The sequence below is a fragment of the Rana temporaria genome, chromosome 13 (assembly GCF_905171775.1).
Source record: "Rana temporaria chromosome 13, aRanTem1.1, whole genome shotgun sequence".
Classification (NCBI taxonomy): Eukaryota; Metazoa; Chordata; class Amphibia; order Anura; family Ranidae; genus Rana; species Rana temporaria.
In genome coordinates, this window is record NC_053501.1 from 98,563,451 (window position 1) to 98,590,065 (window position 26,615).

At 44.1% G+C, this 26,615-nt stretch overlaps 1 protein-coding gene across 1 annotated transcript in view; it reads right to left on the reverse strand.

Moving 5' to 3' along the window:
- The window catches only part of LOC120920089, a 41,157-nt gene extending 15,220 nt beyond the window's left edge, over positions 1-25,937 (reverse strand). Inside the window, exons 1-3 of the mRNA XM_040332003.1 lie at positions 25,904-25,937; positions 21,262-21,579; positions 14,141-14,368 (exon numbers count right to left, since the gene is read on the reverse strand). Coding sequence (XP_040187937.1) covers positions 14,141-14,368; positions 21,262-21,579; positions 25,904-25,937 — 580 coding nt within the window. The remainder of the gene's footprint in view (positions 1-14,140; positions 14,369-21,261; positions 21,580-25,903) is intronic.
- Positions 25,938-26,615: the final 678 nt, after the last annotated feature.

Here is a 26,615-nt window from a genome sequence, read left to right on the forward strand (position 1 = left end):
ATCTCACACACTGTGTGTGTGTGGTCTGGCAAAGTGTTTTTGAGTTGCCTTTAGGATTACAGCAACAAGGGACGATTTACAAATGGAATTTGGAACTTTATTCTTTGTATAAATTTGTCTTTCTCCTCCAGTAATTTTGATGTGTTGACACCTTATTTAATCAGTTGTTTTAGCGCATTATCATTTACACACATATATATATATATATATATATATATATATATATATATATATATATATAATTAGAACCCCCAAACATTATATATATATATATATATATATATATATATATATATATATATATATATATATATATATATATATATAATGTTTGGGGGTTCTAATTAGAGGGAAGGAGATGGCAGTGAAAACAGACAGGAGAAGCTCCATTAGCATTGCTGGTTGTCTTGTCATACCAGCGGCCACCACAAGATGGCGCCAGATCAGAGAAGGAAGCATAGGCCTGCAGAAGGCCACAAAGTCACGGCCTCAATTACTGGCCGGTGCGGCCCGACACAATCGCGAAGTGGGGGCGCACAGACACACAGGATACCCCAGCTGTGCTGCCCCAGGCCGCCAATTCTAGTCGCAATGGCGACCTGGCGCCCGGGATTCGTCGAACCCTGCCCTAGGGCATTGGTAAAATTCCTTGACGATAATGCAAACTCCACCACAGAAGCTGTGGTCTGAGACTCATTGAATGTTTTTCTACAAGGATTTATTGTACGTGAGATTACAGGCATTAAGTGTAGATCCAGAAACAGTCCGTGTGGAGGTGCATCACAGGGAGGCGGAAATAGTGGCATACTCCAAGGCCCCTTTCACACTGAGGTTCTTCTAAACTGCCAGTAAAACACAGAGCTTTTCAGGCCCTTTTGACTTCAATTGTCCCCCCATTTATTTCAACGGAGAGGGGTGTTTTTGAATTGCTTTTTTTTAGCGCTCCAGAGATGCTGCTTGCAGAAGTTTTCACCGCCCACCAGCGCACCGCCCCAGTGTGAAATCATTAATTTTAATAGAAATAGGTTTTCATGAGCTTTTCAGGTGCATTGTTTAAGCCCGAAAGCACCTGAAAAGCACCTCGGTGTGAAGGTGGCCCAATTTCTACACACATGGTAGCTGGATGCAAGCCTAATCCCTATATCACCAAGACCCCTTTCACACTGGGGCGTTTTTCAGGTGCTTTAGTGCTGGAAAAAGCTTCTGCTAAGCGCTTGAAAACTGCCTCTCATTCATTCCAGTGTGGCTTTTCACACTGGGGCAGTGCACTTGCGGGACTTTCCGAAAAAGTCCCGCAAGCAGCATCTTTGGGACGGGTTAGGAGTGCTGTATTTAGTGCTCCCAAAACGCCCTGCCCATTGGGATGAATGGGCAGCGCTTCCGAATTGCCTGAAAATCGATTCCAAAGCGATGCAATACAGGAGTTTTTAACTCCTCCTGTGGCTCATTTTGCACAGAGTGGCTCCGAACCTGGTCTTCTGGGGTCCCTCGGCGGCTGTCTCGGCTCCCCCACGCAAGAACTTTCCACCTTCATGCAAGCTTGCATGGTGGAAAGTCCTTGCGGGCGCGCTCCTGTGATACAGCCGGGGGCCATAGCCGCTCACTGTATCACTCGGCCCCGCCCCCCTGGCCCACCGCGTCATTGGATATGATCGACAGCAGCGCTAGCCAATGGCTGTGTTGCTTTCAATCAACCAATGAATGAGCCGAGAAGCCGGCCGAGAAACCTGCGCGTTCATGGCGCGGGACTTTCAAGGGTTCAGGTAAGTAAAGGAGGGCGCTAATGCTCAGATGTTTTTTCACCTTAACCACTTCAATACCGGCCCATAGATATATGATGTCCACAGAGGGGATCTCCCATCCCAGGTGGACGTCATATGACATCCTCGGCTTTGTGGGGGGATATCTGAATGATGCCTGCAGCTAGAGGCATCATTCAGATATCCCCCCCCCTCCCGCCGCCATCCAGTGCTTCTCCGGGCTCTCCCGTGACATCGGGGGCCCGGAGAAAGAATCGTCCGGCGCTGGCAGGAAGCATAGAGATGACTGGTGACCAGATGGTCACCAGTCATCTCTATGACCGGAGGACCCGGGCGCGATGTGATGGCGTCGCGCCAGGGTCCCCATAAATAAACAAAGCCGCGATTGTGGCTACTAAGCAACAGTAATCATGAGATCGGTGAATTTTTTTTCACCGATCTCATGCTTTCCAGCCTGGAGGAGAGATGTGGGTCTTATTGACCCCGCCTCTCTCCATAAAGAGGACCTGTTACACACATTCCTATTACAAGGGATGTTTACATTCCTTGCAATAGGAATAAAAGTGATGATAAAAAAAAAAAAAAATGTAAAAAAAAAAAAAATTAAAACGCCCCTGTCCCCGGTAGCTCGCGTGCAGAAGCGAACGTACACGCAAGTCCCGCCGACATATGTAAACGCCGTTTAAACCACATATGTGAGGTATCGCCGCGTGCATTAGAGTGCCAGCAACAATTCTAGCACTAGATCTCCTTTGAAATTTTTTACAGGTTACCAGTTTAGATTTACAAAGCGTTGCCTAGGGAGATTTTTAAAGTGGAGGTTCACCCTATAAAAAATTTCTAACACTTCATCCAGCCCAGTCCTGCATATAAAATGACACTGACCTTTATTTATTTTTTTTGCCGTAGATATCGTTTACCCGTGGAATTCACCGCGGCTTCCGGGTAGTCATGCCAATTGATTGACATGCTAAACGACGGCGCACACAGCGCGTCACGACTTCCCGAAGGAAGCTCGGGTCGGCGCTGGTGCGCAGGCGCCGAATAGAGCTGACCCGAGCTTCCTTCGGGAAGTCGTGACGCGCTGTGTGCGCCGTCGTTTAGCATGTCAATCAATTGGCATGACAATAGGAACGCCCACTCCCGCGGGATTCCCTACCCGGAAGCCGCGGTGAATTCCACGGGTAAACGATATTTACGGCAAAAAATAAATAACGGTCAGTGTCATTTTATATGCAGCACGGTGCTGGATGTAGTGTTAGAATTTTTTTATAGGGTGAACCTCCACTTTAAGTACCGAAGTTTGGTGCCATTCCATGAGTGTGCGCAATTTTAAAGCGTGACATGTTAGGTATCTATATACTCGGTGTAACATTGGGCTAACGTTACCGTTTTGTTATTTTAAGTCATGAAACCATTTTTTTTCCTTAAAAAAAGCCGTTCGAAAAATTATTGCGCAAATACCGTGCAAGATAAAACGTTGCAATGACCATCATTTTATTCCCTAGGGTGTCTGCTAAAACATATATAATGTTTGGGGGTTCTGCGTAATTTTCTAGCAAAAAAAATTATGATTTGTACATGTAGGAGAGAAGTGCCAGAATAGGCCCGGTATGGAGGTGGTATAAAAGCCCGGTATTGAAGTGGTTAATGCATAGAATGCATTAAGGTGAAAAAAAAATCTACCTTTACAACCCCTTTAAATAGCACTGCTAAAAACGAGCAGCACTTTAGCGCTAATGGGGCCACGGCCCCAGCGTGAAAGGGATCTTAGACTTTAAGCTCTAACGAGCAGGGCCCTCTGATTCCTAGTGTATTGTATTTTGTACCGTCAACCTTCATGTTGTAAAGCGCTGCGTAAACTGTTGGTGCTCTATAAATCCTGTAAAATAATAATAGGGTCATCCCTTGGCTCTGGTGGCCAGGGCTCAGCAAGGGGTTTCTGCTATTGATGCCATTCGATCCATTACTGGGGAGGTGCACACCCCTGATTCTGCTATTGTAGATATATATCTTTCACCAATTCTATGCAGAATTATATGCTTCCAAATCTGACTTCACAGCCTCTGAACCAGCAACCTTTTTTAGTGACCGTCTTTTTTTTCGGCCTCGGAGATTGCTACAATGAACTCATTTACCATCGAAGAGTTAACTGAAGCCCCTACTCATAAGTCTCCAGGGTTCCGACGGGCTCCCAGCTGAAGTACACTCTCGATATGGGAACACCCTTTTCACCCCACTTCTCCAAGCGTTGCGTGATGCGGCTAAAACTGGGGACCTGCCGGACTCTGTAGAGCCCCTATTGGTGTGGTGGTGTTTTTATAAACACCAGATAGTGATCACTACAGGCCAGGAACATTATTTAAAGCTGAACTTCAGGCAGATATGAAAGACACAAATTAATGCAGCTCTATGTTCATTAATATAATGAACGAGTTATTGGCCTGGTTCAAGTAGCAGTCCTAATGCCTCTCTGAAAAGTGATCTATGGTAGATCACTTTTTTAGTGAGCAATTGACGGGCAGTTGGGAGGCGATATGTTACCCGTTTAACCCTGGAAAACCCAAACCACTGTGCCGCGACTGCGTAGTGGTAATACCCACTGAACATGACATGAGGCTTCATTTTTGTATATATTTTTTTTTTTAACTTGGAGCCTGAGCCATTGACAAATGACGGCCACAAGGTGGCTCTTCAGGTCCGGGAGGCCGTCTATTGACATCCTCGGCTCCTCTGGCCACTGGGGTCCGCCAGGTACTCCGATCGGCCATTACACAGCCAAGGACGTGGATCATTGTGTGTAAACACAGAGATCCACGTCCTGTCAGGGAGAGGAGACCGATGCTGTGTACTTTGTACATAGGGACACAGATTAGTCACCTCCCCCAATCAGTCCCCTCCCCCCACAGTAAGAATCGCTCCCTAGCCACTTAAGCCCCGGACCAAAATGCTGCCTAAAGACCCAAGGGGTTTTTACAGTTCGGGACTGCGTCGCTTTAACAGACAATTGCGCGGTCGTGCGACGTGGCTCCCAAACAAAATTGGCGTCTTTTTTCCCCCACAAATAGAGCTTTCTTTAGGTGGTATTTGATCACCTCTGCGGTTTTTATTTTTTGCGCTATAAAACAAAAATAGAGCGACAATTTTGAAAAAAAAATGCAATATTTTTTACTTTTTGCTGTAATAAATATCCCCCAAAAACATATATAAACATTTTTTTTTCCTCAGTTTAGGCCGATACGTATTCTTCTACCTATTTTTGGTAAAAAAAATAAAATCGCAATAATCGTTTATCGGTTGGTTTGCGCAAAATTTATAGCGTTTACAAAATAGGGGAAAGTTTTTTTTGCATTTTTATTTATTATTTTTTTTTTTACTACTAATGGCGGCGATCAGCAATTTTTTCGTGACTGCGACATTATGGCGGACACTTCGGACAATTTTGACACATTTTTGGGACAATTGTCATTTTCACAGCAAAAAATGCATTTAAATTGCATTGTTTATTGTGAAAATGACAGTTGCAGTTTGGGAGTTAAACACAGGGGGCGCTGTAGGAGTTAGGGATCACGGTGTATGTGTTTACTAGTGTAGGGGGGTGTGGCTGTAGGAATGACGTCATTGATCGAGTCTCCCCTATAAAGGGGATGACGCGATCGATGCGCCGACACAGTGAAGCACGGGGAAGCCGTGTTTACACACGGCTCTCCCCGTTCTTCAGCTCCGGGGAGCGATCGCAACGGAGCGGCTATAAACGAATAGCCGCGCCGTCGTCCCGAATCGCTCCCCGAGCGGACCCGACCTCCGCATGTACCAGGGGGGGGGTCCCGATCGGACCCCCCACCCACGTCTAGCAGAGGACGTACAGGTACGTGATTGTGCCTGTCCGTGCCATTCTGCCGACGTAAATGTACATGAGGAGGTCGGGAAGTGGTTAAGGAACACATTTAACCCCTTCCTCGCCCCCTAGTGTTAACCCCTTCCCTGACAGTCACATTTATACAGTAATCAGTGCATATTTATAGCACTGTTCACTGTATAAATGTGAATGGTCCCAAAAATGTGTCTAAAGTGTTTGCCATAATATCGCAGTGCTGACAAAAATCGCAGATAACCACCATTACTAGTAAGTCAAACCAATTACTATACGCTTTTTTGCGATTTATTTACCAAAAATATGTAGAAGAATACATAATCGGCCTAAACTGAGGAAAATTATATATATATATATATATATATATATATATATATATATATATATATATATATTAAAAAAATTGGGATATTATACCAAAAATTTTTTGTTTTTTTCAAAATCGTCGCTCTTTTTTATTTATAGTGCTATAAAACAAAAATAGATCGATTAGAAAGCTAATTTTTTTACTTTTTGCTAAAATAAAAATCCCCAAAATATTTATAAAAAAAAAAAATCCTCAGTTTAGGCCAATATGTATTCTTCTACATTTTGGAAAAAAAAAAAAAAAAAAAATTGCAATAAGCGTTTGATTGGTTTGAGCAAAAGTTATAGCGTCTACAAAATAGGGGGTAGTTTTATGGCATTTTTTTTTTATTTTACTAGTAATGGCGGTGATCAGCAATTTTTTTCGTGGCTGCGACATTATGGCACATTTTTGGGACCAGTCATTTTCACAGCGAAAAGCGCTATAAAAACGCACTGATTACTGTGAAAATGACAATAGCAGTGAAGGGGTTAACCACTAGGTGGCGCTAAGGGGTTAAGTGTGCCCTAAGGGAGCGATTCTTACTGTAGGCGTGACGTCACTGATCGTGGTTCCCTATATCGGGGAACAGACGATCAGTATCACTGCCACAGAGAAAAACAGGGAAGGTGTGTTTACACACACACACCTCTCCCCGTCCTTCAGCTCCTGTGACCGATCGCGGGACACCGGCGGCAATTAGGTCTGCGGTTCCGGAGCTTCGGACCGGGTCGCGAGCGACCCGAGGCTAGGCTCTTAAAGGCAACGTACAGGTACGTGCCTGTGCCCAGCCGTGCCATTCTGCCGACGTATATTGGCGTTAGGCGGTCCTTAAGTGGTTAAACGCGTTTCCTGCTTCTCTTCTCGCTTGTCACAGGCTGGAGAAGGACAAGATTTGTAAAAGGTTAGTGTACTAGAAAAAAAAAAGTGTTTTCTCCTCTGCCAGACACGGCTGTGATATGTGGCAGAGCTGCAGAGATCTCAGAACTGAATGGCCAGAATTACAAATTCTTTGGCAGTGGTTTGCCCGAATTTCAGCCTGAGGCTGGGTTCACACTATACTACACGACAGTAGTACGACTTTCATCCTACTTTGCTCTGTGACATTGGTCCTACATCCATCTTTCATGAACAGGATACTACTTTGACCCGACTTTGTGATAGTCTGACTTGTTCTTTGACCAATCAAAACAATCCCAGAGTGAGATAAATTCCTTTTACTGCTGCTGTAATCACATGTCGGATGGTCCGACTTCAATGATATTCAATGGGCTGAAATAGGATCAATGTAGGACCAAAAGTAGTGCAGGGAGCATTTTCAAAGTCGGAGCGACGTGTGTCGGACCAGTTAAGACAGCTCTCATAGGGAAACATTGATTTTCACACGTCATGAGCTCCCAATGTCGGAGCATTTGTCGGACCAGTGTGACCCCGGCCTTAAAGCGGAGTTCCGGCCACAATTTCACTTTTTAAATATAAATACCCCTGTAATACACAAGCTTAATGTATTCTAGTAAAGTTAGTCTGTAAACTAAGGTCCGTTTTGTTAGGTTGTTACAGCATTTAGACACTTTATAAAATAGAAATTGACTGGGGCCATCTTAAGTGTGGGCATCATGAAGCCAGACTGTATGACTTCCTGGATTTCAGCCTTTGAGACTGGGGAGTGCACAGACTCCTGGAAAGTTACACCCACTACATTCCCAGGAGTCTGTGCGGTGTAGGTTAGGAAGCTTAAGCACCTAGGTGCAGGAAGAGGGAAGATTAACTATTCTGCCTAGCAACAACACTTTGAAGGCATCTAAAAAAAAAAAAAAAAAAATTTGTAAAGGACTAATGACATTTTTTTAAAACTACTGATGTAATGTTATATTTATGGGTGGAACGCCACTTTAAAATTGAAATGGGTTTATGCTACTATAAAAAATGCACACATTACACACACATTACACACACTACATAAAATCATACCATTTAAACTGCTGTGTAGAAAGGAGGCACACCAAAAAAACAAAAAAAGAAGATGAAAGCATAAGCAAGTAGCAGCAAATGAACTGCACATAATAACTGGCGAGTTATAAAACTGTAATGCAACATCACAACCATAACCCCCCCCTGGAAGATTTACCCCCCCTTCATGACCAGGCCTTTGAGCACTGCATTATTTTAACTTGTAATTGCGTAGTCATGCAATGCTGCACACAAATGAAAAGTTATATAATTCCCCCCCCCCCCCCCCCGTAATTAGAGCTTTTAGATGAATGCTCGCCTTGCCCGGCCAGACTAGGTGGACGGCCATGTATCGGTGGGTTTGCAGTTGTGCCATATTCTTTCCATTTTCAGATGATGGATTGAACAGTGCTCTGTGAGATGTTCAAAGCTTGGGATATTTTTTATACCTAACCCTGCTTTAAACTTCTCCACAAGTTTATCCCTGACCTGTCTGGTGTGTTCCTTGGCCTTCATGATGCTGTTTGTTCACTAAGGTTCTCTGAAAAACCTCTGAGGGCTTCACAGAACAGCTGCATTTATACCGAGATTAAATCACACACAGCTGGACTCTATTTACCAATAAGGTGATTTCTAAAGGCAATTGGTGGCACTCGATGTTAGTTAGGGGTATCAGAGTAAGGGGGGCTGAATACAAATGCACGCCACACTTCACATATTTGTAAAAAAATAAAAATAAATTGGAGATGAACCGATTATCGGTGCGGCCGATATTCACTTTGTATTGGTATCGGTCACAATATCTTAGAAGAAGAAAGAAAGGAGTCAAGCTGTAGACCAATCTGTTTTGCCCATAGGGATTTTATGACAATATGACACTTCCACATAAATTAGGAAATGGTTTCCCAACAGCTGCCCCATAGATCATTTAACCACTTGCTTAATGGGCACATATACCCCCTTCCTGCCCAGGTGAAGTTTCAGCACTGCGTCGCTTTAAATTAAAATTGCGCGATCGTGCGACGTGCCTCCCAAACAAAATTGACGTCCTTTTTTCCCCACAAATAGAGCTTTCTTTTGGTGGTATTTGATCACCTCTGCGGTTTTTATTTTTTGCGCTATAAACAAAAAAAAAAGAGCGACAATTTTGGGGGGGAAAAAAAAAAAACACAATATTTTTTACTTTTTGCTATAATAAAATATCCCATTTTTTCTTTAAAAAACGTTTTTTTCTCATTTTAGGCTGATATGTATTCTACATATTTTTGGTAAAAAAAAAAAAAAAAAAATCGCAATAAGCGTATAGTGATTGGTTTGCGCAAAATATAGTGGCTACGAAATAGGGGATAGAATTCTGACTTTTTTATAATTATTTTTTTTTTTACTAGTAATACGGCGATATGCGAATTTTGTCAGGACTGCGATATTGCAGCGGACACATCGGACACTTTTGACACATTTTTGGGACCATTCACATTAATACAGTGAACATCGTTATAAAAACGCACTGATTACTGTATAAATGTGACTGGCAGGGAAGGGGTTAACACTTAGGGGGTGAGGAAGGGGTTAAATGTGTATCCTGGGTGTGTTCTAATTGTGTGGGGGAGGGGACTGACTCGGGGAGGTGACCGATGCTGTGTCTCTATGTACAAGGGACACAGCATCTGTCTCCTCTTCCTGACAGCACGTGGAGCTCTGTGTTTACACACAGAGCTCCACGTCCCTGCTCTGTCATTGCCGATCGCGGGTACCTAGCGGACATCGCGGCCGCCAGGCACACGCATTGGCATCTCGGGGAGCGCGCGCCCCCCAGTGGCCGGAGGACGCGAATACATCAAATGACGGCGGCTGGGATTTATAGAGCCACCTTGCCGCCGTCATTTGACTATATGCCGGGGCTCAAGTAGTTAATAAAGCCCCATATATAACACCAGCTGAATGCCAGGCGACATCGACCAGTTCAATAAAAAAACGTCCGACATTCGGGCCTGTGTGTAAAGCAGGAGTAATCAGGCAGGGGGGCCGAATGCGGGGCGTAGCAAGATGGCCGTCAGTCGAAGAATTTGACATGCATCGTCCAGCACGGCGTAGATCGTTGTACCAACGTTGGATCGTTAGTACAACGGCTCCGACTGGAGCTGACAATTTTTTTAGTTCGACCTGCTGGGTTGAACGGAAAAAAAAATAACTCAGTGCGTACTAGACATAAGTCTGGTGATGTCTGGCATGAGGGGGCATGCCCCTGTCAAGACACAAGAGCTCAGCAGGGGAGATCGCTGTACCAACATCGGACCGTTAGTACAGTGGCTCCGACAATTTCTTTTCATTCAACTTGCTGGGTTGAACAGAGAAAAAAAACTTGCAGTGTGTACTACGTGCAAGTCTGGCAATGATGTCACAGGGAGTGATAAAAGCTATAGAACCAAGAGATTGCTGCTTTCACACAGGGAACAGCATGGGGAGTTTGGACCGGATCTGGGGCTTTAATATAAAGAACAAATTATGGCTGAAGGGCTCCAGGGTTATTTAATGTGGAGGAATCTGTTTGATCAGTTTCCTCCACAGTTTGTAAAATCGTGTTGGGGACCTGGAGCCCGGAGATTCCATAGTGATATGGGTGGGATGGAATCTCCAATCCTGGGACCGGGTTTTGGAAACAGCCAGGAGTCTGGCTGGTTGATTGATCAGGTGGGTCCTGGGCTTATTATAGAGTCAGGACTAACGTTTTGGGTTCCACCCTCTCAAGGAGTCCAGGCAAGCAAGGGAGAAGCATGCATGTCTGCATGGTGTAATCAGAGGGCCCAAGGCTGTGGCCTGAGCAGCACGAAAGCTAAAAAAAAAAAAAAAAAAAGGGAGGTACAGTGGATATACGGGAACTTTGTTATATGGCCAAGAAGGCTGAAGTGTAAAGCCTAAGCGGCAGTATTTCCAAAGAGAGCCAGGTGGCTCAGCATTTTCCATTGATTATGTTTTACTGCTGTAGCAACCTGAAACCCCCTCCGTGGGAATTCTGGATAGATGTTTTTTTTTTTTTTTTTATTCCTTTAACCACTTGACAACCGGGCCTATTTTGGCACTTTTCTCCTTCATGTAAAAATCACAATTTTTTGCTAGAAAATTAATCAGAACCCTCAAACATTATATATTTTTTTTAGCAGACACCCTAGGGAATAAAATGACGGTCATTGCAACTTTTTTTCTCACACAGAATTTGCGCAATAATTTTTCAAACGCCTTTTTTTGGGAAAAAAAAGGGTTTCAGGGATTAAAAAAAACAAAACAGTAAAGTTAGCCCAATTTTTTTGCATAATGTGAAAGATGATGTTACGCCAAGTAAATAGATACCAAACATGTCACGCTTTAAAACTTTAAAACACTCATGGAATGGCGCCAAACTGCGGTACTTAAAAATCTCCATAGGCAACGCTTTAAATTTGTTTACAGGTTACTATTTTCGAGTTACAGAGGAGGTCTAGTGCTAGAATTGTTGCACACGCTCTAACGCACGTGACGATACCTCACATGTGGGGTTTGAACAGCGTTTACATATGTGGGCGGGACTTGCATGCGTTTTTGCTTCTAAGCGCGAGCTACCGGGGACAGGGGCGTTTAAAAAAAAAAATGTTTAATTTATTTTTATTTTACTTCATTACATCTCTCCTCCAGGTTTACAAGCATTAGATCAGTGAAAAAAATTCACAGATCTAATGCCGACAGCCGCGAATGCGGCTTTGTTTACTTACAGGTACCGGGCCTGACGTCATGACGTCGCGCCCGGACCTCCGACGGTCATAGAGATGACTGGTGACCATCTGGTCACCAGTCATCTCTATGCTTCCCCAGCGAGCGCCGGCCGATTCGCTCTCCGGGCCCCCCCGATGGCACGGGAGAGCCCAGAGAAGCACCGGATGGCCTATAAGAACGATCAAGCGGCAGAACTGCCGATTTGATCGTTCTTATTGTGCACAGAATCGCCGACTAAAGACGGTGATATCTGAATGATGCCTGTAGCTGCACCCATCATTCAGATATCACCGCACAAAGCCGAGGATGTCCATAGACGTCCCTCGGTCGTCAAGAGGTTAATAAAGTGGGCCAACAAGCCCCTAAAAAGCACAACTGGCGTGGACTCCGCTCACTGGTATGCTCTACACCAGTGGTTCTCAACCTGGGGGTCGGGACCCCCTTGGGGGGGTCGAATGATGATTTGCCAGGGGTCACCAAATCCTGGGCTGTTCTGAAGCCTGCACCGCTCTCCCAGCCTTTTTGCGGCTGCCCAGCAGGGCTGTCCCTGGAGCCTGTGGCTGCCCAGCCAGACTGTTCCTAATGCAAACACCTGCCCTTTTAGCCTCTTTGCATCCACTCATTCAGTAAATGGCATAGCTGGGGGGCAGAGACTAGAGGTCAGCTGACTGGTGAGGAATGAAGTGGGAGGGGCTGAAGGAGACCCTATCTCCCAATTTCGGCATAGGTGTCACTGCTACGGGAAACCACAAAGTCGGAGACACAGCGAGTAACACCACCTGTTATTATAGTTGCCATTAAAATTCCCCACTACAGTTCTCAGATCAGCACATGACCTTGATCAAGAGCACCCAAGTTGGCTGATCAGAACTCCAACCAGTATTGGCACTCATCCCATTCCCCCTCCACCAAGGAGTAAAAGAAGGAATAAAAATAGAGAATACATGGAATAGAGAGAAAAAGAGGGGAGGAAGAAAAGAAAAAAAAAAAAAAAGGGAGAAAGAATAAGAGAAAGAACAAGAAAAACGGCTAGAGAGAGGGATGGGGAAAACAATAAATAATAATAAGGATAGAGGGGGATAAAAAGGGAAAGAAAGGAGAACAAAGAGAAAAAGTGGTACATCCTAAAATGTATTATAAGGGGTTTGTTTAAATACTGTACGAGTGGAAGGGAGCGCTAAATGTCCGTGGGTTAGGGGCGCAAATTACTTGTATTGCCTTGGGTGCTGACAACCCACGCTACGAAAATAATTTTACTGTTAGGGGTCCCCACAACTTGGGAAATTTTATCAAGGGGTCACAGCACTAGGAAGGTTGAGTACCATTGCTCTACACCTGGGATATGCAATTAGCGGACCTCCAGCTGTTGCAGAACTACAATTCCCATGAGGCATAGCAAGACTGACAGCCACAAGCATGACACTCAGAGACAGAGCATGATGGGACTTGTAGTTTTGCAACAGCTGGGAGGTCCACTAATTGCATATCCCTGCTCTACACCATGGGTGCTCAACCTGCGGCCCTCCAGCTGTGGCAGAACTACAAGTCCCATCATGCCTCTGCTTTTGGGAGTCATGCTTGTGACTGCAATGCCTTATGGGACTTGTAGTTCTGCAACAGCTGGAGGGCCACAGGTTGAGCACTCAGGCTCTACACAGAAGCTAAACAACCCCAACATTACAAAACACACACGTATATAAATCATACATTTTTTTGCAGCATGATGTAAATAAAATAATTTTTGCAGACGCAGGGGTTGACAAATTTGCTTGGAATCTAGGAGCCAGCTAAAAAAGTTAGGAGCCAGAAAACGCATCCCGTCCCGACGAGCTTGCGCGCAGAAGCGAACACATACATGAGCAGCGCCCGCATATGTAAACGGTGTTCAAACGCAATTTTGAAGCGTGACATGTTGGGTATGAATTTACTCGGCGTAACATTATCTTTCATAATATTAAAAAAAAAAATGGGGATAACTTTACTGTTGTCTTACTTTTTAATTAAAAAAAGTGTAATTTTTTCCCAAAAAAGTGCGCTTGTAAGACCGCTGCGCAAATACGGCGTGACAGAAAGTATTGTAACGATGGCCATTTTATTCTCTAGGGTGTTGGGATAAAAAATATATATAATGTTTGGGGGTTCTAATTAGAGGGAAGAAGATGGCAGTGAAAATAGTGAAAAATTACATTAGAATTGCTGTTTAACTTGTAATGCTTAACTTGTAATACCAACGGCCACCACCAGATGGCGCCAGCTCACACATCTGGTGGTAATAACTTGTAATACCAACGGCTCACCACCAGATGGAACCAGCTCACACTGGTCCAAGCCAAGTCGCCAGGACACTATTTCTAGTCGCCATGGCGACCTGGCGCCCGGGATTTGTCGATGCCTGTGCAGACGCTTTAATTGCCCTATAGGTAAAACCTTGATTATTAGGTTTTGTTTCAGGAGACCTCTCACCTGTTGGTGTGGTGACATCCATAGACCCCTCATTGGCCAGATCCTGTGCTGTGAGCACCAAGCCCAAACTGAAATCTTTTGGCATTTTGCCATTCCTTGCAGTCAGTCTCAGTGCTTCAGGCATCTCAGTGTAATTTTTTCTCCTGTAGATCGGCAGGTCGACCCCAATCCTGGACGTGTTCACATTGAAATCACTAACATTGAGGAGGCATTTGAGGACACCATCACCTAGGAGAAAGACAGGGAAGTATAAGACTTCGGAAATACTACAGATCTTGTGTACTTTTATAGACTGAAATAAAGATTTTTGCAGTGCAATATAAAATAAAATATCAAATTGTGAATTAATTACTCCACAATAGGCATAAAATGCAATATGCACTAAGGCCCCTTTCACACTGGGATGGGGGAGGCATCCGCGGTAAAGCACCACTATTTTTAGCGGTGCTTTACTGTCAATTTTGTGGCGCTATTCGGACGGTAGTGGGGCGCTTTTACCCCCCCTAGCGGCCGAGAAAGGGTTAAAACCACAGCAAACCGCCAATGTACCCCTAATCATTCGCAGGGGGGTGGTATTTGGGGGGCTTCCAGATTCCGATAAGCCACCCATCTGCAGAACTCTACAATCAACGTCCAGGTTTGTCAGGAAGAGGTCCTTGGGGACAAGGTGCTTTGGGCAGGGGGGCACAGAGCCTTCCTGCCCCAAAGTAACCCCCATGTTGAGGGCATGTGGTCTGGTATGGTTCAGGAGGAGTGGACTTGCCCGCACCTCCCCCTCCTCCTTTCCCAACCTGCTGGGCTGTGTGCTCGGACAAGGGTCTGGTATGGATTTGTGGGGGGACCCCACGCCCATTTTTTTTTTTATTATTATTTTGGCGTGGAGGTTCCCTTTAAAATACATACCATACCTTTTCTCAGCAGTATATGACTTCCATCAGTGTCCGGCCGAGCACTGGTCAAAGCTTAAAGGAGGGGGTTTTCATTCTCCTCTGACTGTCCTATGAAGCTGCATGACTCCTGACCTTCTGTCTGAACCATACCGATTTGTCCTGTGCTGTTCACATGCACCCTCCCAAACAAAACAAGAAAAACAATAACAATACACAACAACAAAAGCATGTGCAGAGTGACTCCAAGGCCCCGTTCTACCAGATGGATTGGGGACTGTGGAAGAAGGGGAGGATCAAACAGCCTTTTATACACAATGCACGGGATTAACCCACAGCGAGTATAACAAGCATGCTTTACCAAATATACAAACCGAGTTTACAGTTGTGGGTTTAGTAACACTAACTTTAGTATCTAAAATAAGAGAACACACCAACCTCCTCTGGTCAAAACATAAACTAATGCAGGCCCATAATCTTTAACTGTCCCTTAGTTCAAAAACCTTCAAACCTCACAATTTGTTGCAACATCCCTGTTAAAGTGAAAGATGTCTCTATATACACACCAGTCCAATAGAACCACATGCTTCCAGAGATGCCCCCTGCTACACTTAGATGTGGCCATGTGCATGGGGCACTAGGTCCTATTTAATGTGAGGGAAAAAGTCTGAGTGCCACAAACCTACCAGATCTAAATTTACAGCAGTGTCTATCTAGACAGCAGTTCTGATAAACAGCAGGGTTTGACAAATTTGCTTGGAATCTAGGAGCCAGCTAAAAAAGTTAGGAGCCAGAAAACGCGCCCCGTCCCGACGAGCTTGCGCGCAGAAGCGTCCGCATATGTAAACGGTGTTTAAACCACACACGTGAGGTATCTCCGCGATTGGTAGAGCGAGAGCAATAATTCTAGCCCTAGACCTCCTCTAACTTAAAACGTGCAACCTGTAGATTTTTTTAAACGTCGCCTATGAAGATTTTAAAGGGTAAAAGTTTGTCGGCATTCCACAAGCGGACGTAATTTTAAAGCGCGACATGTTGGGTATGAATTTACTCGGCGTAACATTATCTTTCATAATATTAAAAAAAAAAAAAAAATGGGGATAACTTTACGGTTTTATTTTTTAATTAAAAAAAGTGTAATTTTTTTCCAAAAAAGTCCGCTTGTAAGACCGCTGCGCAAATACGGCGTGACAGAAAGTATTGCAACGATCGCCATTTTATTCTCTAGGGTGTTAGGATAAAAAATATATATAATATTTGGGGGTTCTAATTAGAGGGAAGAAGATGGCAGTTAAAATAGTGAAAAATTACATTAGAATTGCTGTTTAACTTGTAATGCTTAACTTGTAATACCAACGGCCGCCACCAGATGGCGCCAGCTTACACATCTGGTGGTAATAACTTGTAATACCAACGGCTCACCACCAGATGGCGCCAGCTCAGCCAGCTTTTTTTTGCCCCCCTTCCAAGCCAAGTTGCCAGGACCCTATTTCTTGTCGCCATGGCGACCTGGCGCCCGGGATTTGTCGAGCCCAACAACAGCACTCACTGGATGTCAAATTTACTACCTTGAGGCTTTCCAATTAAGCTTGTTCTTCACCATGACCAGACACATTTAGCTTCTACAGTATGACAAGGTAGGCCTACCCTACAGCAGACAACGGTCATCACTTAGAGCAGGAACCCATCTCTGCTGAATTGGTTGCAATAAAAAAAAAAAAATCATCACACACACACACATCAGAACCTCTATGACCGCCTCCTAACACCCAGAAAAACACTATTGCCTGCCCCTAGGATGACAACTAAAAACTCTTCCGACATAAATGGAACTTTTAAAACCCAGAGCATGCACACTGCAAATCAGCATCTCATCTCATGCAACTTCCCATTTCTTCACACACAGGGGTTGATTTACTAAAACTGTAAAAACACAAAAGAGAGCAGCGCCATCTAAGTGCAGCAACGTTAAAACATTTTTAATATAGGACAGAATTTGGAACTCACGAGATCGTAGAGAAACTTTTACTAAAACTGGAGTTCAAAATCTGGTGTACAGATTGTATAACAGTGTAAATTTGCTGTCCCCTCAAAATAACTCACACAGCCATTAATGTCTAAACCGCTGGCAACAAAAGTGAGTACACCCCTAAGTGAAAATATCCAAATTGGGTCAAATTAGCCATTTTCCCTCCCTGGTGTCATGAAACTTGTTAGTGTTACAAGGTCTCAGGTATGAATGGTGAGCAGGTGTGTTAAATTTGGTGTTATCGCTCTCACTCTCTCATACTGGTCACTGGAAGTTCAACATGGCACCTCATGGAAAATAACTCTCTGAGGATCTGAAAAAAAGAATTGTTGCTCTACATAAAGTTGGCCTAGGCTAGAAGAAGATTGGCAAGACCCTGAAACTGAGCTGCAGCACGGTGGCCAAGACCATACAGCGGTCTAACAGGAGAGGTTCCACTCAGAACAGGACTTGCCATGGTCGACCAAAGAAGTTGAGTGCACATGCTCAGCATCATATCCAGAGGTTGTCTGTGGGAAATAGACGTGCGAGTGCTGCCAGCATTGCTGCAGAGGGTGAAGGGGTGGGGGGTCAGTCTGTCAGTGCTCAGACCATACGCCGCACACTGCATCAAATTGGTCTGCATGGCTCTCGTCCCAGAAGGAAGCCTCTTCTGAAGATGATGCACAAGAAAGTCTGCAAACAGTTTGCTGAAGACAAGCAGACTAAGGCAGGGCTCGAAAAATCCCGGTCGCCAGGTCGACTAGAAATAGCCTCCTGGCGACTTGGCTTGGAAGGTGGGCAAAAATATATATATATATATATATTTTTTTTTTTTTGTGAAGTCCCCAGCTCTTCCTTGTGTGAGCTAGCGCCATCTGGTGGTGGCCGTTGGTATTACAAGTTAAGCATTACAAGTTAAACAGCAATTCTAATGTAATTTTTCACTATTTTCACTGCCATCTTCTTCCCTCTAATTAGAACCCCCAAACATTATATATATTTTTTATCCTAACACCCTAGAGAATATTTGCGCAGCGGTCTTACAAGAGCACTTTTTTGGGAAAAAATTACACTTTTTTTTATTAAAAAATAAGACAACAGTAAAGTTATCCCCATTTTTTTTAATATTATGAAAGATAATGTTACGCCGAGTAAATTCATACCCAACATGTCACGCTTCAAAATTGCGTCCGCTCGTTGAATGCCGACAAACTTGTACCCTTTAAAATCTTCATAGGCGACATTTAAAAAAAATCTACAGGTTGCATGTTTTGAGTTAGAGAGAAGGTCTAGTGCTAGAATTATTGCTCTCACTCTACCAATCGCGGCGATACCTCACATGTGTGGTTTGAAAACCGTTTACATATGCGGGCGCTGCTCACGTATGTGTTCGCTTCTGCGTGCAAGCTCGTCGGGACGGGGTGCGTTTTCTGGCTCCTAACTTTTTTAGCTGGCTCCTAGATTCCAAGCAAATTTGTCAAAAGACATGGATTAATGGAACCGTGTCTTGTGGTCTGATGAGACCAAGATAAACTTATTTGGTGTCAGATGGTGTCAGGCGTGTGTGGCGGCAACCAGGTGAGGAGAACAAAGACAAGTGTGTCTTGCCTACAGTCAGGCATGGTGGTGGGAGTGTTATGGTCTGGGGCTGCATGAGTGCTGCCGGCACTGGGGAGCTACAGTTCATTGAGAGAACCAAGAATGCCAACATGTACTGTGAAATACTGAAGCAGAGCATGATCCCCTCCCTTCAGAGACTGGGCCGCAGGGCAGTATTCCAACATGATAATGACCCCAAACACACATCCAAGACGACCACTGCCTTGCTAAAGAAGCTGAGGGTAAAGGTGATGACTGGCCAAGCATGTCTCCAGACCTAAACCCTATTGAGCATCTGTGGGATATCCTCAAACGGAAGGTGGAGGAGCGCAAGGTCTCTAACATCCACCAGCTCTGTGATGTCATCATGGAGGAGGGGAAGAGGGCTCCAGTGGCAACCTGTGAAGCTCTGGTGAACTCCATGCCCAAGAGGGATAATAGGCAGTGCTGGAAAATAATGGCGGCCGCACAAAATATTGAAACTTGGGTCCTAATTTGGACATTTTCACTTAGGGGTGTACTCACTTTTGTTGCCAGCCGTTTAGACATTAATGGCTGTGTGTTGAGTTATTTTGAGGGGACAGAAAATTTACACTGTTATACTAAAGCTGTACACTCACTACACAACATTGTAGCAAAGTGTAATTTCTTCAGTGTTGTCACATGAAAAGGTATAATAAAATATTTACAATAATATGAGGGGTGTACTCACTTTTGTGAAATACTGTATATCTTTGTATAACATACTCCATCCTCAACCTGGAAACACCACCAACTCCAGACATGTATAACCTCCTATAAGATGCTCCCTTACTGGAAAGGATAGCAAACTAGACACGCAAAATATGCAGCTTCTCGACGGGTTGGTCTTGGCGCAGAATGGCCGCACATTTGCGTGCAATAGAGCTGGGCTTAGAGCGCGTACCTGGCGTACTCCTGGCACAGTTACCGGCGGCTAACGGAAAGCTCTCAATCACAGCTTGCGATCGGGAGCGTTCCGATCATGTGACCGCCAATCACGGTGGTCACATGACCATAAGTCCCGCCTCCTGGCATTCCAACAGCTCGTTTGAGTTAAGCTAGCCCAAACAAACTGGCATCAGTCATTATTCAACATTTATATGGCACCAACAGTTTGCTCAGTGCTTTACAAAATGGTGGCAGACATTACAACTCAATACAAGCAGGGCCCTCCGATTCCTCTTGTATTGGATTGTGACAGTAATACCCGCCTCCACATTCTGTAAAGCGTTGCACACACTGATGGTGCCATATAAGTCCTGTATAATGATAACTGAGGCGACATACAGTTTTTACAGCACTGACAGCGGGTGCAGCAATTAGTACAGGAAATTGTCAGTCTGGGCCAGCTTGGCTCATACTATTTAACCACTTCAGCCCCAGAAGACTTTACCCCCTTCCGGACCAAAGCACTTTTTACAATTTGGCACTGCGCCGCTTTAACTGACAATTGCGCGATCGTGCGACGTTGTACCCAAAGAAAATTTGCGTCCTTTTTTTCCCCACAAATAGATATCTTTTGATGGTATTTGATCACCACTGCGGTTTTTATTTTTGTGCTAAAAACAAAAAAGCCCACACACAAAATATTTTTTGCTATAATAAATATCCACAAAAATGTTTTAAAAAAAAAAAATTTCTTCATTAGTTTACGTCAATTCTTCTACATTTTTTTTTATTATATTATATTATATTATATTATATTATATTATATTATATTATATTATATATATATATATATATATATATATATATATATATATATATATATATATAAATATAAAACACACATACACACACACACACACACACACACACACACACATATATATATATATATATATATATATATATATATAAAAAAATGTATATTGATTGGTTTGCGCAAAAGTTAGTGTCTACAAACTATGGGAAATATTTAAGGCATTTTTTATTAATATTTTTTTAAACTAATAATGGTGGTGATCTGCGATTTTTAGCAGTATTGCGGCGGATAGATCGGACACTTGACTTATTTTTGGGACCACTGACATCTATAGAGCAATTAGTGCTATAAAAATGCATCAAATACTGTATAAAATTTCACTGGCAGGGAAGGGGGTTAACACTAGGGGGCGATCAAGGGGTTAACTGTGTGGGGAGGGGAGGGACTAGGAGAGATGACAGATCGCCGTTTCTACTTTATAGAAACTGACAATCTGTCTCCTCTCCTCTGAAAGCGCAGGGATTTGTGTGTACACACACACACACACACACACACACACACACACACACACACACACACACACACACAAATCCCCATGCTGGCACTCGTGCACGCTGGTGGTTCTCCTGGGCAAAGCCATATATGTACGGGATTTCGCCCAGGAGAGCCCTTCTGCCACGGTATATCTGCGTGAGCCGGCTGGGAACCGGTTAACATGAAAGTAAACCTGGGGTTACGTTTTAATGATTACACATCTGCACCTTTTACATCTGCCTGGAGTTCAACTTTGATAAAAAAAGAAAAGAAAAAAAGAAACACTTTATTTCTACTGCACCCCAGAAATGGGGCGGCGGTTACTTATAAGATCACAGGATGGATAAGATGCAAGGTCACTTACTCAATGAAAAGGTCTTTCTCAAGCGCCGTTCCCCATCTTCTTTGGAGATATGCAGTGCGTAGTCCCCGGTGTCGCTCTCCTGCAGGTTTTTGATGGTCGCACACTCGTAGTCACCATATTTAATGATGGTGGACCTGTTCTTTAGCTTCTGTGCAATGTTCCATGTAGTTCTGTCATATGTTATTACAAAGTCTGAACCATGATAAAATTCACAGTAATTATTCTCCCACTTCAATGTACAGAATATCAGATCGACGCATGGGTCGTCGTTCACCTCTGGAATGATGGCACAGCCGACAGGGACGACCAGCAGCACGACTGAAAGAAAAAATAATTACGATATAAAATAGATATTTGGTGCAAAACATTTCTGCTGTACTTAAAAGCAAACGTTTACTTAAAGGGGTTGTAAAGGTAATTTTCTTTTCCTAAATAGCTTCCTTTACCTCAGTGCAGTCCTCCTTCACTTACCTCATCCTTCCATTTTGCTTTTAAATGTCCTTATTTCTTCTGAGAAATCCTCACTTCCTGTTCTTCTGTCTATAACTCCACACAGTAATGTGAGGCTTTCTAAAACCCTGGTGTGGAGTGTCATGCTCGCCCCCTCCCTTGGACTACAGGAGAGTCAGGACGCTCTCTACGTTGCAGATAGAGAAAGGAGCTGTGTGTTAGTGGGCGTCCTGACTCTCCTGTAGTCCAAGAGAGGGGGCGAGCACGACACTCCACACCAGAGAGAAAGCCTTGCATTACTGTGTGGAGTTACAGACAGAAGAACAGGAAGTGAGGATTTCTCAGAAGAAATAAGGACATTTAAAAGAAAAATGGAAGGATGAGGTAAGTGAAGGAGGACTGCACTAAGGTAAAGGAAGCTATTTAGTGATTTTTTTACCTTTACAGCCCCTTTAAAAAGGAAAGCATGTGATCAGGCAGCACCAATCATACAGAACACATGGTATGGAAGCAATTTTACTGTAAGAGCGACAAGGATGTGGAATTCCCTTCCACAGGCAGTGGTCTCAGCGGGGGGCATCGGTGGTTTAAAAAAACTATTAGATAAGCATCTGAACAACCACAACATACAGGGATATACAATGTAATACTGACATATAATCACACACACACATAGGATGGACTTGTGTATTTTCAGCCTCACCTACTATGCAACTATGATTCAATAAGGTATTTGTGATACATTTCTGGGGGGGCCTTGCGCCACATTAATGACAATCCTGCGACATGGTCATTGTCACTACCGATGTGTGTGATAAATTCAACTGCTTCTTTGTTATTAGGGCTGCAACTAACGATTATTTTCATAATCGATTAATCAGGTAATAACCTTTAACCACTTAGAGCCCATTCACACCTTGGCGTTTTGTCGCCTGTAGCGCGACGCGCACAAACGCCAGAGGGACCAAAATACATGTAAGGCTATGGGCATGGTTCACATCTGAACGCCGATGCGCATCGCATGTAGTCAATAAAAGTTCCGGACCCTTTTTTGTCGCGCATATCGCGCGATATGCGCGTATTTGAGCGTTTCCATTTCCCATAGAAAGTAATGGAAACGCTCGATTCAAGCGACTTGCGCGACAACAGGCGTTTGCTACGGGCGTTTCGTCAATAGAACTTGTCGCCCATGCAGAAGATAAACAAATCTACCAACATAGCAACAAGTGATGAAAAGATGATAGTTTTTCCTATTGGCAAAAAAAAAAAAACGTCAAAGTACAAAAACGTCGGACAACGCTGTATGCAAACGCGCATATTAGCATGAATACGCGCAACAAAACGCCGGAAAAAAACGCCGGAAAACGCCGCTATTGCCTACGCCTAGGTGTGAATGCAGCCTTAAGGACCGATCCTCTTTCTGAGATTTAGAGGTTAAAAAAAAAAATGTTTGTAAAAAAAATTACTTCGAACCCCCAAACATAAAAAAAAAATTCTAACACCCTAGAGCGGGGATAAGCAATTAGCGGACCTCCAGCTGTTGCCAAACTACAAGTCCCATCATGCCTCTGCCTCTGGGTGTCATGCTTGATGCTGTCAGAGTCTCGCTATGCCTCATGGGACTTGTAGTTTGGCAACATCTGGAGGTCCGCTAATTGCTTATCCCTGCCCTAGAGAATAAAATGGCGGTCGTTGCAATACTTTGTCACACCATATTTGCGCCGCGGTCTTACAAGCGCACTTTTTGGAAAAAAAAGACACTTTGAGTTAAAAAATAAAACAGTAAGGTTAGCCCAATTTTTTTATATTGTGAAAGATAATGTTATGCCGAGTAAAATGATACCCAACATGTCACATTTCAAAATTGCGCCCGCTCGTGGAATGGCGACAAACTTTTACCCTTAAAAAATTTCCACAGGCAACGTTTAACCACTTGCCGACCATATACAACGACAGAATGGCACAGCTGGGCATAAGGGTTTACAGGTACGTCCCCTTTAAGATGCGAGCCGTGGGTTCGGGAGCTCTGTGACCGCGCCCGTGGACCTGATCGCCGCCGGGGTCCCGCGGTCAGGTCACAGAGCTGAAGAACAGGGAGAGGTGAGCGTAAACAAACATCTCCCCATTCTTCCTAGTGACACCGTCAGTGATAGTCTGTCCCCTGTCATCGGGAACATCGATCAGTGACGTGTCACGCCAAGCCACACCCCCTAACAGTTACACTCACTCCCCAGGTCACACTTAACCCCCTTCAGCGCCCCCTACAGGTTAACCCCTTCACTGCCAGTGTCATTTTTACAGTAATCAGTGCATTTTTATAGCACTGCTCGCTGTAAAAATGACAATGGTCCTGAAATGGTGTCAAAAGTGTCCGACATAATGTCGCAGTCATGATAAAAATCGCTGATTGCCAAAATTACTAGTAAAAAAAAAATGCCATAAAACTATCCCCTATTTTGTAGACGCTATAACTTTTGCGCAAACCAATCAATAAACGCATTACCAAAAATATGTATAATACATATCGGCCTAAACTGAAAAAAGTGGCCTGGTCTTTGACCAGCGAAATGGTATGGGGCTTAAATGGTTGAAAAAAATTTATTTTACAGGTTGCATGTTTTGAGTTACAGAGGAGGTCTAGGGCTAGAACTATTGCTCTCGCTCCAACAATTGCTGCGATACCTCACATGTGTGGTTTGAACTCCGTTTACATATGCGGGCGCTGCTCACGAATGCAGTCGATTCTGCGTGCAAGCTCGTCGGGACGGGGCGCGTTTTATGGCTCCTAACTTTTTTAGCTGGCTCCTAGATTCCAAGCACATTTGTCTAGCCCTGTAATAATCGGATGAACTGTCATGATTGGCTCTGGAAAGTAGTGTACACACAATCCAAAAATCGTCCAATAGTCGGATCGTGTGTATGGGCTATTAGTGAACAAACAGCATCATGAAGGCCAAGGAACACACAAGACAGGTCAGGGATAACGTTGTGGAGAGCAGGGTTCGGTTAGAACAAAATATTCCAAGCTTTGAACATCTCACGGAGCAAAGGCACTGTATAGTACTGTAGTGGTCCTCAGCGTGTAATGCACAGCACAGGTTCTGGAGTGGCGTGGATTATGCAGTGTTCAGTAGTGTGGTAGTCCACAATACGCAAGTTACAGCACAGCATGTGGCAGCTCTGAGCACGCTATTGCCATAAATAGGAAGTAAGGGCCCTTTCACACGGAGCGGATCCGTATTGATCCGCCCCGTGTGTGTCCGTCGGCTCAGCGGGGATCCTCCATAAATCCCGGCTGAGCTGTCGGCGGACAGGGGGGTCCCCGCACACTGTGCAGAGACCGCCCAGTCTTTCCTCCGCTCTCCCCTATGGGGAATCGGATAAATACGGACCATGTGTCCGTATTCATCAGATCCGTTCCGCCAGACGGAAGAAAAATAGGGTTTTCTTCCGTCTGAAAAAGCGGACGCGGATCGTTACGGACGTTAGCGGATGCATCATCCGCCAACGTCTGCAATCCCATATGGAAGCATTACAAGTCCGTAAACGGACTTGTAATAAAACGGACCGTTCGTCCGCCCGTGTGAAAAGACCCTAAATCAGTATCCTGGAATATCACTTCAGGCACTGTGCTGTCCGTTACATACCTAGGACCATCATACTGTATACTCCGCACACTGTGCTGTCCGTTACATACCTAGGACCATCATATACTGTATACTCCGCACACTGTGCTGTCCGTTACATACCTAGGACCATCATACTGTATACTCCGCACACTGTGCTGTCCGTTACATACCTAGGACCATCATATACTGTATACTCCGCACACTGTGCTGTCCGTTACATACCTAGGACCATCATATACTGTATACAGAGATTACAGAAGGCACAACTGGCCTGCAGGGGTTCACTTTATCCCTCCAGCTGCTGCTGAACTACATTGCAGGACTCTGACAGCCACAGACAGGACTCCCAGAGAGCGAGGCATGATGGGACTTGTAGTTCCACAACAACTGGAGGGCTATAGGTGGATCTCACGCCCCCCGTACTGAATCATTCACCGGAAAGCTGAACGAACCCAGAGCTCCAATGCATTCAATGGGTATATATATATATATATATATATATATATATATATATATATATATTGCAACTGAACATCCATTCCGAGCCGCTCTCTGAGTCTTACCGGCGACAACGGAGTTAAACATTTCTGAAGCCATCTACCTTCCCTTTCGTACGAAGCTCATAGAGCTACCGAGCCGTCTTTACTCACAGTGGGCGTGTGTGTATATCTTCCGGGTCTAGGCCAAACAGGAAACATGTGGCCTCCACTCCCCCTTTTTTTTTTTTGGTTGAACTTTATTGTAACAAACAATAAATGGCTGTAGTTTGAGCTCCACTGTCCACAGGAAACATGTGGCCTCCACTTCACTTTTTTATTTTTTTATTTGTTGAATGAACTTTAATGTAACAAACATTCAATGGACATAATAAACAACTGGTGGAGGTTTCCTGTCCTATCTGCATTTTCCTGGGAGGGTATCTGGCTTCAGACTGGAGCTCCACTCTCCACAGGAAACATTATGCCCTCCACAGATTTTTCTTTTAACCCCTTCCATACCAGGCCAATTCTGGCACTTCGCCCCTACATGTAAAAATCATAATTTTTTTGGTAGAAACTTACTCTGAACCCCGAAACATTATAATTTTCATATATATATATTAGTGCTGTCAAGCGATTAAAATTTCTAATCGCGATTAATCGCATTAATGTCATAGTTAACTCACGATTAATCGCGCGATTAAGGAGGTTCACCCTTTAAAACATTTTTTTTTTTGTTTTCTTATTTTTATTTTTTTTATAATATTAAATTGTGTTTTTTTTTTTTTTTTACATT